General features: G+C 37.0%; 1 protein-coding gene across 3 annotated transcripts; it reads right to left on the reverse strand.

Annotated features, from left to right (window-relative positions):
- Positions 1-11,353: 11,353 nt before the first annotated feature.
- LOC115977033 (protein BUNDLE SHEATH DEFECTIVE 2, chloroplastic) lies at positions 11,354-16,443 on the reverse strand. 3 transcript variants are annotated; one of them, XR_004088484.1, is made up of 4 exons: positions 15,504-16,430; positions 15,238-15,386; positions 14,703-14,776; positions 11,354-11,733 (listed from the first exon to the last, which is right to left on the reverse strand). XR_004088484.1 is itself a non-coding variant. In XM_031098662.1 (3 exons), the coding sequence occupies exons 1-3, from the start codon at positions 15,627-15,629 to the stop codon at positions 11,550-11,552; spliced, it is 459 nt and encodes a 152-aa protein (XP_030954522.1). In that variant the 5' UTR covers positions 15,630-16,443; the 3' UTR covers positions 11,354-11,549. The 3 variants fall into 3 exon arrangements, 2 of the variants coding, with proteins under 2 accessions (XP_030954522.1, XP_030954523.1); XM_031098662.1 differs by lacking the exon at positions 14,703-14,776 and having other exon boundaries at positions 15,504-16,443; XM_031098663.1 differs by lacking the exon at positions 11,354-11,733 and having other exon boundaries at positions 14,288-14,776; positions 15,504-16,427.
- Between the last annotated feature and the right edge of the window lie 290 nt (positions 16,444-16,733).

Here is a 16,733-nt window from a genome sequence, read left to right on the forward strand (position 1 = left end):
GAAATATCATAAATCTTTAAGAATCATTATGCCAATCCCTTAGACGTTGGGATTAAATTTGCATAAATACTTGGAAATCCATTTTTCTAATGTTTAAAATGTGGTTGAAATGCCAAGTCTTTATGCCAAGAATCATTATGCCAAGTCTTTAATTAAATTTTTTTTTTTCTTTATAAAAGATTAGAAGAGTATTAGAAAATTTGTCATTTGTAGTATGACTAACATAAAAGATTCATTTTAATATTTTTTTTTCTTGATAACAGATTAGAAGAATATTGGACATATAATAGAATATAATAATGCTAAGCAACTAAGATAGAGTAGTTTCAAAGCATTGTTTGAGTTTTGTTTTGTGTTTTTAACTAGGAAACACTAATTAACTTTTGGTTAGAAGAATAAGCCTCATCGAACATGCAAGACAGATGCTTGGAAACTTTTCTATTTTAATATAAAGTATTGAAATTTGTCATTAAACTTTTATAACCGCTTAACTTTTTGTTATCATTGTCAAGGCCGTCCCTGATGGAGTCCTCCTTTGATGCAAGTCTGAGCAAGGTGCATCCACCGCCAACTACAGTCTACAAGCAGCCTGAAAATCAATGAAATTGTAAACTGATAAATACTTAATAAGTTAAAAATTACCTTTAAAATATAAGACCTGTCTGTTTTTTTTTTTTTTTTTTTTTTAATTATAAAATTTTGAGAATAAACACCTGTCTGTTTGTATTGGTGTATTTGTTTTTAGTTGTAATATACTAATATGCAACATATATGGAACTTTTTCTTTTTTACTGTCACATTCAAAGACACTCATAGCCCATTCTCTAAACAAAAACCTCACAGTGTGGATTGCTTCCAGCAAATAGGAATCTAAAAACTGCACGAAACGTACCCTGTAAAGACATTTTGATATTTTAGTTAAACTCAAACCCGTTCCATACCAACTTCTAACAACCTTGTTTCCACAAGGTACAAAACATTAATTGGAAACTTGGATACCATACATGTAGGGTTTTTTTTTTTTTTTTTCGTTAATTTTTGTTCCATACAACTAGTTGCAACTCATATGGGAGACGAAGGAATAGGCTTTTTTTTTTTCCATACAACTAGCTGCAACTCATATGAGAGACGAAGGAATAGGGTTTTTTTTTTTTAAGTGTAATTAAGCTAGAAACAGAAAAAGTGATAAAGCACAAACAAAAACAAAGGAAAAATAAAAACACCAAATACAGGAAAGGAAACAAAGATGAAGACAAAAAGATAGAAAATATAGAAAAACAAAAACCAAGAATATAGAGAAGCGAAGCAAAGTGATTCCCACTGACGAAGCAGGCTCAACGCCTCAGCATATAAAAAAATGGAGCACCATTGACCATTGTCAAACATCATCTTCAGTAACTTCTCTTTTTGGAAACGTAAGAGAATGTATAGCAGAAACAAACACGAGTGAATGTGATAATGGGGGTCGATCTTTATCGATCAGTTTTTCCTAGTAGAATTTTATTGGTTCGCGAATGATGTGATCATTTTGCATGGCCACTCTATGCATTTTGAAACTTAAAGGCAAGAAATTTAAATGGGATCTTTTTTAATATTTAAATATATGTCTAATAAATATTTTGAAGCAAATATTAAATACAATTCTTTAAACAAAATACGTACTTACGTAGATATCTATTAGTAATTCTTAACTAGATAAATGGAAGAGATAAGAGTGAATATTGTTTCAGTGGTTTATTTCCCTATAGGATTTTTGTGTGATCATTGTGATCATTTTTCTATAGTGAGCTCACATGGGTTATTTAGAGACCCACTAGAATTCTTAACGTGCAATTTTGTTCCTATTAATTATAATATGAATGTATCATTACTCGAATGCTTTTTTTTTTTTTTTTGTTGAGACCATTACTTGAATGTTAAATATGCTCAATGTTCACTTCTTCCGGCAAATTAGGATATGAATATTAAAATATTTTATGCTCTTCTATCTACCTATTGCCCCACTCTCAATTATATATATATATATATATATATATATATATATATCTTTGAGATATCTGAACTGCATGTTTGATAAAGTCAAATCTCATACCTCTAATTATGGCAAATATGCAATCTTTGTTATTTATAACTATTTTACTTGTAATATAATACATTATTATGCAATGCTTTTTTTCATATAAAATAATATTTTACCGTTACACATTGTAGACTATTTCTGGCCACACAATCCAACATGAGGTCCAAATAGGCTAGGATGTACCATGCACACATGGCGGGCTATTTGGCCACAGTCCAACACATTATTAATTTTAAATATAATATTTTTTTTCTTTAAAATCTACTTTTTGGCATTTTGAAATATAAAATTATTATTTAAGTTTCTGAATTCAATTGCTGCTAACATTTAATATTTCTTGTAATATAGGGTCTGTTTGGATATAACTTATTTTGCTGAAACTAAAAACTGAAAACACTGTAACAAAATAATTTTTAAATGTGTGAATAGTGCTGTGGGACCTATTTTTAATAAAAAAATTGATAAAAAGTAGAGTTTGTGAGATCCGTGAACAGTGCACAAGTGCACTGTTCACAGCAGACCGGGTCAACAGTTGCGGCTGGGGAGAATTAAAAAAAAAAAAAAAAAAACGCAAAAGAGGAAACGTAGACGGGCAAAACGCCCTATCCAAACTACACCATAGTCTATATTAGATCAGATTTTATTATTTTTAATTTAGAAAAAGTTATTTATGCAAATCCAACTATAACACACACACACATATATATATTATAGTAAAATTTTGTGAGCAATTAATGGATTTGGAAAAGACTCTAGCCTTCTTATATAATTTTGTACATTTGTACATCAAGTGAAGTAATTTCATCTTCTTCTTTTTTGTTTTTGTTTTTGTTTTTTGTTTTTTGAGAAGGAAGTAATTTCATCTATTTGAAAAAACTATTTTGAACTTTGAATTCTAAAAATAAATCTAAAAATTAATATTATAATAAATATTGTGGGGCCTAGGGATGGCAATGGGGCGGGGCGGGGCCGAAGGATGAGATCTTCGCCCCTGCCCCGCATGGATTTTTCTTGCCCCATCCCCGCCCCGCCCCACATGACGGGGAAAATTTCTTGCCCCATCCCCGCCCCTTAAGGCCCCGCGAAGACCCGCGAAGCCCCGCCCTACACCGTAAAACTTTATTTCTTGTTAATTTTCCCTACAACTATTACCATTTTTTCAAATAAAATGACATGTTTCAATAATAAAAATATACTTGAAATTATAAATAAATTTATCCTATCAAATCAAACTAATTTTTAGCAAAAACTAAATAATATTATCTAAATGTTTAACAAGACAATATCACAACAAAAATCTCATAACATGATAAAATAAAATTTTAACAAGCTTAAAGAAACAGTGTTGTTAAGCAGCCAAATGCCCATACAAAATTACAAAAACAATGACACAGACACATATTTAGAGCCACAGAGCCGTAACTCATTAAAAAAAATTATATTATGTTCATGATAAAAAGTAAGTTGAGAAAGACCGTATGAATCATGAATGAAATCATCAATTCAATAGTATATAAATTTGTTTCCAATAAAGACAAAAAAGAAGAAGTTAAAATTGATACCTTATTTCCAACTTTGCTAGAGAGAAAAAAGAGGTAGAGCCACGTTAGGTAGAATAAAATAAGCTGATGATATTTTTGTTTAAATAGTAGGGTTTTAGGGTTCAATAAAATTACAATTTAACCCTTATTAATGCGGGGCGGGGCGGGGATGGGGCGGGGTGGGTTTAAAAAGTGTAAACCCATCCCCGCCCCGCCCCGTGGTGTGGGTCTAAAATCTCGCCCCATCCCTGCCCCACCACCTTTGCGGGGCGGGGAAAACCCGCACGGGGCGAAGCGGGGAGGGGCGGGTCAAGCGGGGCGGGGAAAAATTGCCATCCCTACTGGGGCCCAATAATTCGTGGGCCAGGCCCATTTACTCATTGGGGCCCAAAGGCCTAGGTCGAGGAAAGTTATGGCTCAGGTTCTGTAATACAAGTATAAAATAGCCTTGGGATGCAGTCGAGGACGATTCAGTCCTCGGCATGTCCGAGGCCTCACCGGAAGGAAGGGCAAAAACGGTATAGGACCAGCTTGGAAGAAAATCTAAAATATCTAGGTCAATAGAGTAGGATACGCTGGAAAGTATAACGACCAGGGAAAGCTGCCCTTACTGCCATTCAATACTCTGCACCTGACAGAGCCATACTCTTCAGCTTTTACAACCACCCCCAACCACTCTGGGTATGGGCTGATGGGACAAGTATCAGTCTTGAAATGCCGATCCTACATGTGGACGAAGGATAAGGAACACAGGCTAGTATAAAAGGAAAAGTAAGCAATCCAGAGAGAGGGCTGGGAAAAATGGCCAAAAACCAGAGCCTCCCAGCCCTCCTCCAGGAGAAAGACTCCTAGGGCGAAAATGACTTAATCATGTATGAACACCACGAAAAACCCACTGTTTGGTGACCAAAACCTAACCTTTCAAATCCACGCTCTACAAATGATATTGTTTGGGCCTTTTTACGTGCGAACCCAACACTGTTACGGTTCGTTACAAATCGCGTCCTTACAATTGGTGCCGTCTGTGGGGAAGGCTTGTGTCTTGGCATAGGCGATAGGTCGAGACAGTTCCCTTGTCATTTCTAACAGCCGGTTATAGTGTTCTCGCGTAGGGTTCCACTAGGGGCTATGATTCTTGACTAGGGGTTACGCTTTGTAGCATCAATCGCGTGGATGGTTCTGGGGGCTTGGCCGAGGAGCCAATCCCCCTAAAGCTAAGACCCCATGCCAAAAACCGAGTTTTGAAGAAAAACTGAGTTTTGGACAGAACCAAGGTATTGCATGGTCCTCGGACTCAAACCTATGGGGAAACCAACTACTTAGATGAGAAAACTGAGTTTTGGACAGAACCAAGGTATTACATGGTCCTCGGACTCAAACCTATGGGGAAACCAACTACTTATTAATGTCTATCAAGTTTTGGATAGAACTAAGGTATTGCATGGTCCTCGGACTCAAACCTATGAAAAAGTCGGCTACTTAATAAAAGTTCTAAGTTGCTCAATCCTCGACTCAAATACCAGAAAAAGGTTAAAGTTATGAAAGTTGTTAGGAAGATGGTGGAACACCCTATTACTCAGCAACTTGGAGGGGCTGTTCATTTTTGGGCTATATATCTTCGGATGATTGCCTCCTACACCGCACCGAGCATTCAGTTGTCATCTCGGCTATTTTGGGGTAAGTGTTGTTTTCTCAGGTCGACATTATTGTGCCAAACAACTCTATTAAATTCATGATAATATCTTTCCCTTAGCAAGAGTTTTGACCCTAAGTGTCATTTGTTCAAGTCGGTATTATTGTGCCGAACAGCACTCGTAAGCTCACAATAGCGCCTTTTTCCTTGATAAGGGATTTCGACCCTATGTATTGTGCTCTAGGGTCGACGGTATTGTGCCAGACCGCCCCAATAAGCTCATCATAATATCTTTTCTTTTTCTTTTTAATATGGGTTTCATCCCTAAGTATCATTTGTTCGATTCAGTATTATTAAGTCGGGTAGTTTCTATAAACACAGAGTAAGATCTTTTTATTAACTAGGATGTCGGTCCTAGACATCGGTCAAAGTGTGAAAATGAAAAGAATTCACAAGATAGTATGTCTATTCACGGCGTAACCATTTCAGAAATAAAGAGATAGAGCATGTGAAATAAAGCAATAACGACTTTTATTAATATAAAGAGGTATTACAACGTACAAAGAAGGGCTTAAACAAGCCTATACAGAAGGTGGATTACAACAATAATAATAAAAAAAAAAAAAAAAAAACAACAGCAATATGACAAATAAACAGTTAGATGTCTTTTTAAACTCGTCTCCGAGGTTCTTCCAAACTCTGCCCCAGTAGCGCCCATATTGAGAGGAGGACCTTCTTTAGAAGAAGAAGGAGGAGATGAAGAAAAAGGAGGAAAAGAAGAGGAAGAAGGAAAAGCGCCAGGATGGATCTGGCGGTGGAAAGAAGAAGAAAGAGAGGTAAAAAAAGGCACCAGTGAAGGAAGAGAGGAAGAAGCAGGGACACTTTGTCCCTGCGTCAGTCCTGAATCCTAACACGCCGGTGCCATGTTAGCTATGCTCGTAAGAGAGCGGCTGGTACTGATAATGGGTGATCCCAGCTCAGTCGCGCCAAAAGTTTGACGCGACGAGCCTCTGCTTCGGATTTTGGCTGAAAGGAGGGTAAGAAGGATCTTGAGTCTCTGCCATCCCTGCCCTGACCGAGCCATTTCTAGTTTCATAAGAACATGGTACTTCTGAGAAGGGTATGGTTCCATCATTACTCACTCCTATCTCGAACGTATCACACTTTAAGATGTAACTAGCAGATAAAGAAAACTCTGGAGGTGGCTAAGGGTTTCTGGTTTCAGAAGGATTGAAAGGGTCTCTATATGAAAGAAATAACCTCATGCCTTTCTTCTTATATGAAGGGCAAAACGAGAGGTATTTAATCCGTCCAGATTTCCAAGAAAATCTGTAAACTAGACCATACCCGTTCCACTTCCCCACACCGTCAAATACCGTCGAATTTGAATGGTCTCGTAAAGGGAAATCATTAAAGGCGAGTTTTGAATAATCAAACGGCAAGAACGCGTCATGAATGAAATCAGAGGAATGTCTCGTAGCCCGGAATGTTTCCTGGGTAGATGAAGAGACACCAACATTGATGAAGGACAGAATTAAACGAGCCCTAATAAAGGCTTAGCATTATCAAAACCCTCCTCTCCAACCAAGAGGTCAGACAGCAGGATTTTAAGGGGCTATTGTGGGGCCCAATAATTCGTGGGCCAGGCCCATTTACTCGTTGGGGCCTAAAGGCCCAAGCCGAGGAAAGTTATGGCCCAGGTTCTGTAATACAAGTATAAAATAGCCTTGGGATGCAGCCGAGGACGATTCAGTCCTCGGCATGTCCGAGGCCTCATCGGAGGGAAGGGCAAAAACGGTATAGGACCAGCTTGGAAGAAAATCTAAAATATCTAGGTCAATAGAGTAGGATACGCTGGAAAGTATAACGATCAGGGAAAGCTGCTCTTACTGCCATTCAATACTCTGCACTTGACAGAGCCATACTCTTCAGCTTTTACAACCACCCCCAACCACTCTGGGTATGGGCTGATGGGACAAGTATCAGTCTTGGAATGCCGATCTTACACGTGGACGAAGGATAAGGAACACAGGCTAGTATAAAAGGAAAAGTAAGCAATCTAGAGAGAGGGCTGGGAAAAATGGCCAAAAACCAGAACCTCCCAGCCCGCCTCCAGGAGAAAGACTCCTAGGGCGAAAATGACTTAATCATGTATGAACACCACGAAAAACCCACCGTTTGGTGACCAAGACCTAGCCTTTCAAATCCACGCTCTACAAATGATATTGTTTGGGCATTTTTACGTGCGAACCCAACACTGTTACGGTTCGTTACAAATCGCGTCCTTACAAATATCATTCTTTAAAATTTAAAAAAAAAAAGATTGAGATTAAGACTTTTTTATTTCCCAATCTGTCATCCGTAATTTTTTTTTTTTCCTTTTTAAATAAATAACATATTTTTGGGGCCTTTTTTGTGTATGGTGTGTTGGGCTGAGCTGTCTCCTGCGGTGATGGGCCCAAATGTTTCTAAGTAAAGGAATTGGGGCCGGTCCAATTGTAACTCAATTTGGGTCGGTTTGTACACAAACTTATGCCTTGTCTACCAAGAGTAAACTTACGGCAAGCAGAACTGTTTCAGACGAGTTACGGCAGACAGATATAATAATAATAACCAAAACAGAGTATTCTGATTATTAAAATAAATGGTTATGTAATCCCTACTTATAAAGCATGATTACAATCATGATGATGTCAATCACAGAGAAAGTAAAGAAAATAATACGAACTAATCAAATGGGCATAAATCAAGTTTTAAGTTTAGTCTGCCGAAGTAAAGCCAAAGAGGGGAGAACGTCTCTTCTCAATGTAAATAATCTCCCAGGAAAGGATCCTGCTGTGGGGATTAATGGTTTTGAGGGAGTCGGACCTGAATGGTTATTGCCCAGAAAAGGAGTCCTTGTTTACGTTTTGGAAGAGAGTAAGATTTAAGGGTGAGAGAGGGAAACCGATCTACTGGTGCATGCCCACTGTATTACCTCTCATTTTTCCTTAATTTTCTCTCTTTTCTTATTTGTTTTCTTTCTTATCTTTTTTCTCTTCTATTTACTCTGTTTTTCTTTCTACTCCGTAAAAATGCTCTGCTTTTCCATCCCCTCTTCAGGGCGCGGCAAGGGCCCTTTTATAGTGCCTACCGTGACCAATGTTTTACCGTTTTTCCCCTTAACCGCCTTTGTCTGGTCTGGGCGTACTTGCCGACCACCAGGTCTGTGCGACATTCACCCTTGCCAGATAGAGGCAGGTTTGTTTCGTTCCTCAGTATACCGTAACACTTCTTCCTGCCACGGTATAAATGCTTTCTCTCTCTACTCTCAAGACATGTACCCAACGGTTCCCCCTCAAACTTGCTTCTTTTGGGTGGTCTATCATCCCAGCAGGACGTACCTCCCAAAAGGGCTTGGGCAGGAGCCGCAAAATAGATCTTTTCCCCTCTCTCCACCACCAAACCATACCCCCCTTTACCTCTTACCTCTGGCCCATGGCCCCACCACGTCCTATATTGGCTGGGTACAGGCTGGTGGTGCCTAGGTCTTGCACGTGCTTTCCTTTCAAATATGTCCAAGAGTCTGCCTGCTGCTCATGTGTTTGCCATGATCTGGAGGCTCTCCGTCCGTGTTTTCTGACCTTTTATGTGGGTTTTTTTTTTGTTTCCCGCTCCATTCAAAAGCTGGGCTTTGTCTAATGATGAGCCTTACATTTCTTTGGTCCACTCTTGATTTTCTTTATTTCTTGCAACGTTGAACTGTTATTCCTGTCATAATAATTTAATTCTGTTGGACCTCTTTTGGGCCAGCCGTTTATCCCTTTTCTCAGTGGCCTGTCATGGGCACTGTTTTGCTTTTACTTATGGACTCCTATGTCCCTTTAGGCATCCACGGCCCGATTGCTATCTTTGGGCATCCACGAGCCGATTGCTCTTTTTGGGCTTCCTCGGCCTATTTGCTAATTCCACACTCCCATGGGCTTTTTACTAACTTCATTGGACTTCCCCGGCCCAATAACCTTATTCTTATCTTTGGGGTTCATGGGCCTGTCATAAACCCCTTACTCTCTTAGTTTGCATTGTCTTGGGCTTGCGGTGGCCTTTTCTCACTTTTCTACCTCATACACTGCCCATGAGATGTTATTTCTTTCTTTCCTGGCTCTTTTGAGTCTGTTTGCCTCTTCAAGATCCATTTATTTATTTGTTGGGCTTGTGATCTATTATTCCTGCCGCTTGAGCCTAATGGGTTTTTACTATCTATTTTGTCAATTGTTTGTAGTCCTCATTATTGAACTTTCTTTCTGTCTGTCTGGACTTTCATAAATGACCCTCAACACATATATCTAATGAAATAAATAGAAGAAGCACTTTTAAAGAAGGGGGGGGGGGGGGGGGGGGGTACAAACGGAGCATTAGGTCTGCGGCTGCTTTTAGTTTTAGATTGATAGAATCTAGAGTCTAGACTAGGATAGTACTACACTGCTACATCGGTGAGGGATATTTTATCAATTTTTGTTACTTTGTTATGTAAAAACTTTACAATTTTAGTATTATTATTATTATTTTAGTTCTTACAAAGGGGAACAGACAAATTCACTAAATTACAAAAAATTTAACTGATTTAAGTTTTCTCCTATGATTACTATTTTTTTATAGGCTATGATTACTATTTGAATTCACTAAATTACAAGATTTTTAACCGATTTTAAATTTTCTCTATGATTACTATTTGAAAAACTGACTAAGACAATCACCTTAAAATTGTATATTTCAATCTTAATTGTTTTCTACTTGTTGATGTACCTAACGTAGTGTGTGCATTATAAAGCATTTGAAAAAGACTTGAATATCAAATATGCTGGGCCAAAGACTTGAATATAATGCTGGCAATATTCATTGATAATGTATGGTTAATTATTCATTATTTTAGTACAGGGGAAAATGTAATTCGTTACTTCTTATGGCAATTTTAGTTATTTTAATACAATAAATTTATTTAACGTTTACATTTTCAAATAAGTTTTGAAATTTGAGTAAATATGAAAATATGCTAAATTTGAGTGAATATGAAAATATCTTGAAAATGAATAGTTAATTTTTTAAGATCATGACATAGGTTTTAGTTAACTCAATTAATAAAATTCATTTTTTCAACTAAAAAAAAAACAGAGAGAAAATAAAAGAAAAAGTAAAATCTTCTCTCTTTGAACATAGAACATAGGTTCAAATCTCGCCTACACCTAAAACAAACCCAATATTGTTGTCTTGGCCTTATAAAGAGAAATCTTTATGGAATAGATGCCATAATTTTCAAATCTTATCTATCGATCTATCAAAAAGTAAAATATATTAAAAAATTTCATTGAAATTTATACTTGAATTAAGAATAACTAGAACATGGTCTATTTTTTTATTCCTTGAAATTTAACTGGAATGTAGAGCAATTGAATCTAACCAGAAGACACATCAATTAATATTTTGAATAACCTCTTGACGTCACAAAATATATATATAGGACCACGCACTTTTGTGCCAAAACTTTGATGTGATAGATTGTAAGTGGTAGAGAAAAAGTAGTGGATACATATGATTATAGGCAGCCAGTCACAATCTACCACATAGGATAGTTGTGGAAAAGAGTTTGATAAATGATGTAGTCCTAGAATTCCTCTGACATCACATGTAACCTCGAGGTGTTTAGAACACGATGTGTGTATACATACATACACACACATATATATATATATATATATGTATACATACACACACACATATATATATATATATATATATATATTGTTTAGGCGGCTCAGTACACCTACAGAATTCATAGACTTCAATTTGGACACATATATATATATATATATATATATATTGTTTAGGCGGCTCAGTACACCTACAGAATTCATAGACTTCAATTTGGACTGCACAATCTAGTGATGGTGCAAATCGCAATGTACCTGCTCATATGGTATATTTAAGATTTAAGATATGGGGTTGACATGAGTTATACTTTAGCAATTTGCATTCTAAATAATGTAGGGCAGAGAAACTCATCTTAAATATATTGGGATTAAAACACCCAGCACCTAACCTAGACTCATTGAAAGATCGAGGATTAGAATTATTTCTTAATTGCAGCTACCCAAAATGAAAAACATGAAAGATATATTGCCTATCCTGTCTTGCTTGGTTTTCTCTTGGTTGTTCAGCATTGACTTTACAAATGCAGCATATAAATTAAGAGCAGGCAAGGTAATGAGAAACTGGGAATTCTAAAAGTCTTCAAGCAAGCTCTTTCAGTTATGATTCTTCAGTCTTGGTTCTTCCAGCAACCGCTAGGTCCACTACTTGGGGATTCAATACATAAACTACAGAGATATGAAGATAGTTTGGGTGGCCAACAACAGAATTCGTTGATGGATAGCTCTGGAGTTCTATCCATCAATGGTGATGGGTACCTGGTTATTACCAATGGCAAAGGGACCTCTAACAACCTGCAATAAGTAATAATACAAGTGAGTCACTTCTTGATTCTGGGAATTTAGTTTTGTGAGCAGGAGAAGAGATTGTGTGGCAGAGCTTTGATTATCCATCTGATACAATTTTACCAGGCATGAAATTGGGGCTCTTTGACTTAAAGCCAGAACAGTATCAGAACCTGTTTCTTACCTCATGGGTAACACTAGAAGTTCCAGCTTCAGGAGCATTTAATGTTGGTGTTGATCCAAACACAAAGCAACTTGTGATTTAGCAAAGAGGGTTTCTATATTGGCACAGTGGTAATTGGAATGGGAAATTTAGCTAGCATAGGTGATAATGATAAGTTTAAGTTCAGCTACATATTGAATGAGAATGAGAACTACTTCACTTTATCTGTGAATGATTACAACTTTTATTCAGGGATTGGGATGAACCCATCTGGGCAAATTGACATGTTTATAGTGGGGCTCGATGGATCTTCAGCTCTGTGGTCCCATCATCCTGCGATGATGAAGAAGAATAAAGGTCCAAGGGTTGTATAGTGCCAATGCCATCCAAATGCAGCAGTGGCAACAAAGTCCCTCTTACAAGTGGAACCATGGATGAATGGGAATCCTTTAACAATCTTATTCTTAGTCTCAGTGACTGCAAAGAGATATGCAGGAACAAGTGTTCTTGAAAGCTTATGCGTCTGAACAATCTGATGGGACAGGGTGTGAACTTTCTTATGGCCAAAAGCTTGATCATCTTGATAGATCGGATGCAGAATTTTTTTACATTCGAAACAACACAGTTTTGGAAAAGGTAGAGGTTACAATAAAAATTTAAGTTAATCAATACTTTAATTGACATAAAGGCATGTATATAAATCTGAATTCAATAACCAATTTTTACTCCTGATCATTTCAACCACTAATTGAACTCTATCATTCCTGATTCTACTTGTAGCTTGACCTACACAATGCTAAATCACATCATAGTTAGAACTATGAACAACTAAATACTAATCTGTGAAGTTAATATGTCTAATGAGTAATCTATGTATTTATGTATTCTCATTTAATTTAATATGGAATAAACTTTGTGTAAAGCAAAATCAATCTCTAACATTGGAACTAATGATCAGCCATGTTGTTTACCTTTTCTAGAGACTCCAAGGAAGAGGCAGCTGTGGTTAACTATTGGTAGTTCAGTGGCTTCCTTGATAATTCTTATTCTAGTTATCTCACTGTGCTATTCACAGCGTAAAGATTTCTGTTTTCAAGGTACCATATCCTAGTTAACACTTAGCTGCATTCTAAAGAGAAATTTCTGCTTGTAGTAACCAGGTAAGAAAGGAAGCAGTAATGGGTGCAGCATGGGCCAGTGCATGGAGCTATTTATGCATGAATTAGGTACCACAGCAGCTATGAATGAACTCTGGCTCAACAAAGCTAAAGTTATATGGAAGGAAGGATCATGAATTTACATTTGTTCTGCTTTTCCAGCATAAAAAATTGGCACAGATTACTTCTCTGAAGTGAATAAACTAGGTCAGGGTGGTTTTGGGCCTGTTTATAAGGTAACATATAATGATATAAGTACTTGTGAGGTGTGGGGGGGCAAGGGCTGGGATTTAAGTCTCCAGAAGGGAGTTTCACACACATATACACTTAGATTAGATTAAAGTAGAATTTCTATCTTGTATTAAAAAAAAAAAAAAGATTTCAAAGGGTTGATACATTTCTTTAATAATATAGGCATTTTGAAAAATAACAAGGTTGTCTTGTAGGGTACGTTTGTTGATGGATCCCAGGATATCTGATTTTGGCACAGCAAAAATCTTTGGAGAATGAATCTAGAGCATATGTGAATTAAATTATTGGAACATAGTAAGTAAGCGACCTTTATTTTATATGTGAACTGAGTCATATACTACATGATAAATGCATTCCATACTTGGTGCAGCTTTTAAATGAAAATAAAGCATTCCATTTACATATTAATAGAATTCTGGTGAATGATGGAAACAGTAGTTATATGTCTCCTAAATATGCCATGGATGGTCTTTTTTCCGAGAATCCAATGTTTCAGCTTTGGAGTTATGATGCTAGAGATCATAAGTGGCAAGAAAAAGAGTGGTTTCTACCAGTTAAATTGCTCTTCAAACCTAGCAGGATATGTAAGTGACTACAATAAGGCTCTTTTTTTGCTACTATTTTGTCTTTAGAGCTGATTGCATCTCCTAAATTCTTAGTTCCTATTACAATGTTGACAATCAACACCCTTGTAGGCATTGGATTTGTTGAAAGAAGGAAGAGGCTTGTAGTTAATGGATCCCACTGGTTGAAACACGTTCAATAGGCAACTTATGCAGTGTATTCAAGTAGATCTCTTGTGTGTGCAAGAATGTGCAGCAGATAGAACAACAATGTCAGATTCTGTGTATATGCTCTAGAGTGAATTGACAACTCCCCCAGATCATAAAAAACCTGCTTTTTCTACCATTGCAAGCACAAATGACAATGAGTTGTCAGAAAATCCAGGACCCTGCTCTGTTAATGATGTGACAATTTCAAATATATAGGGTCAATAACATTCTAGGAGACTAGGACTTTATTCAGTAAACTCACTTCTTGCCTAAGCTCATCATTACATATTTTCCCTCAGCAAATAACATCACTTTGTTCACCATGTGCAGTATGATAAATGTTCATTCCAACGTTACAAAGTTTATGACGTGTATCATGGATGTGATTCTAAATCAAAATTTACATTCCAATGGAGAAGCCTGATTGAACCAATCCTATTCATGTTATGTTCTAGATTACGTACTTTTCCTACTTGATTCACTTTGACATACATCATGGTCAACAGCTTATGCAACAGTTATATAATGATTATAATATGTTTGAGGGTAGAGTTCCTTGGTAAAAAATTATGAGCATATAAGCATTTGAAAGTAACTCCAGATGAGTTCTAAAACACAGCAAATGCAACTCACTTGCAAGATTCAAAACTTTATCTTAAGCAACTCAATCGTAGCCCTTCCCTAGACAGTTAAGACAACGTTGTACCCTGTCATGAGAAACCATCGAAACAACACATAAGCATTGCAGTATTGCACAATAGGGAAACTCAAAAAGCAAACTCTTTCTCAAAACACGGTTTATCAAATAAATTGAGGTTTCATGCTCAAATATCATGAAGAGTTTCAAAAGGCAGATTAAAACTTCTAATTGCTTCAAATTAGCATTCCAAAAAAAAAAATTCAGTAAATTCAACTCATGCATAATGTACTTCTTTCCATAACCCTTTGTTAGGTTACTTCAAAAACTGTTGAAAATGCAACTAAAAACAAGTCAAAAAAAATACCCAAATCTGTTCAATGCATTTTTCCTACAGTTCAACTTATAAAAGAGCAGAAAGGAAATTGTTTTCCCAGCAACCAAACAAAGCACAAAAGAAAAATTTTAGACCAAGCACTTTAAATAGAGCTCCAACAAATAAATAAATAATAATAATAATCAGAGAGCAACCTGTTTCCTTCGCAAGTGGGGCAAACGCAAGGATTGATAACCACAGGGTCAAACATAGGCGACCACTCTATGGTGGCATTTCCATTGCACAGTTTGCATATATAAAACCCTTTTCCTCTGCAAACCCCACAAGGCAACGCCACCTTTCTCTGCACAAAAAACCCACCAAGAAAATCAAACTCAGAAGCAAAAAGAATAGCAAAAGAGAAAAAGAGAAAGATAAAAAAAGTTTGGGAGCCGGAGATGGTTTGGCTTTTGAGTTTTACCCGTTTCGCTTCGCTGACGAAACGAATCGCTTTGATAGTGGCGGTGGAAGCGAGGTTGAGAGTTATAAGTCCACCGGTGATGACAGCGGCTACGGTGGCCAACGGGCGAATTGGCTTTGGTATCATTTTTGTGTGTGCGAATTTTTTCAGAGGCAATTTTTCAAACAGTTGGAGTGCATGAAGGTGATTCTGCAGGAAACCCAATCTCCTTTCAAATCCTTTTGGTCCAGGTAAGCGTCCCACTTCCAGCGTGGCCTTTGACGGCTATAATTCTCTAGAGAGCTACTACAAACAATTTGACTTTGACACTGCTGACGTGGCAGATTGTCAATTAAAAAAGTGATATGGCGATGAGGCCCTATATAAGAACGAGGGAAAGTTTGCTGACTAATAATTTTCTATTACAACAAGAGGAATGACCATTGTGATCGGTGAATAACAAAAATAATAATATAAGTGTCTGAGTGTTGATGTGAAAGTAATATTGTTTCAGGAGCTCATTTATTTTTTCATTGCCAAGTAGCAAGGGCCATTTGGATTGGTTGCAGTTGGGGCATAAGAGCTAACAAATTAAATATTGCATCAAATGAGGACATCCTCAAAGTGGTCTTGAACTTGGACGAGCTGAGTGCACTTCAAGTGGCAGTCACGGTTGAGGCTATCTGGCATCTTAATTAGGAATCAAGTAAGGCATTATGGTAGTGAGAAACATCATTTCTACCATATGCAACGCAGAAAATAGAGTTAATGAACTTTTGAATGCTTTGGATCAAGAGCTGGATAAAGAAAAGAGAGAGAGGAATTGACTTCATGGATCCCCTATCCTAAAAACTATAAAAAAAATTTGAATGTAAATGCTGTTGTCTCACAGGATTTCACCTCCCTAGTTGTGGTGGCTAGAAATGAGAATGGAGTGGTGTTAAAGGTATGGACTAAAATTATGCACTCCTACTCAAACTGAAGCAGCTACAATTTTGTGGGCATTAAACTTGGCTATCTCTGAAAATTGGTGTAGCATCATAGTGGAAGGGGATGCAAAAATATGTTTTGAAGCCTCGTCTAAAGAAGAAGAAACAACTGACTGGTCTATCTCCTCAATCATTTGTAATACTTTTTATTTGAGTTTATCTTTTGTTAGTTGTGAGTTTTGTTGGGTTAGGAGATCTCTAAACACTGCAACTCATTTTGCTGCTAAACATGTTGCTCTTAAACTAGGTTTCTTTTGTAATA

The sequence above is a fragment of the Quercus lobata genome, chromosome 2 (assembly GCF_001633185.2).
Source record: "Quercus lobata isolate SW786 chromosome 2, ValleyOak3.0 Primary Assembly, whole genome shotgun sequence".
Lineage (NCBI taxonomy): Eukaryota > Viridiplantae > Streptophyta > Magnoliopsida > Fagales > Fagaceae > Quercus > Quercus lobata.

What these genes read in the sequence shown, in the direction of transcription:
- LOC115977033 (XM_031098662.1), bottom strand. Translation starts at nt 15,629, where the DNA reads ATGATACCAAAGCCAATTCGCCCGTTGGCCACCGTAGCCGCTGTCATC. An exon ending in TCGTCAGCGAAGCGAAACGG is followed by an intron (nt 15,387 to 15,503) that starts GTAAAACTCAAA and finishes TTTTTTGTGCAG; the next exon opens with AGAAAGGTGGCGTTGCCTTG. An exon ending in CCCACTTGCGAAGGAAACAG is followed by an intron (nt 11,734 to 15,237) that starts GTTGCTCTCTGA and finishes TACTTATTGCAG; the next exon opens with GTTGTTAGAGGTCCCTTTGC.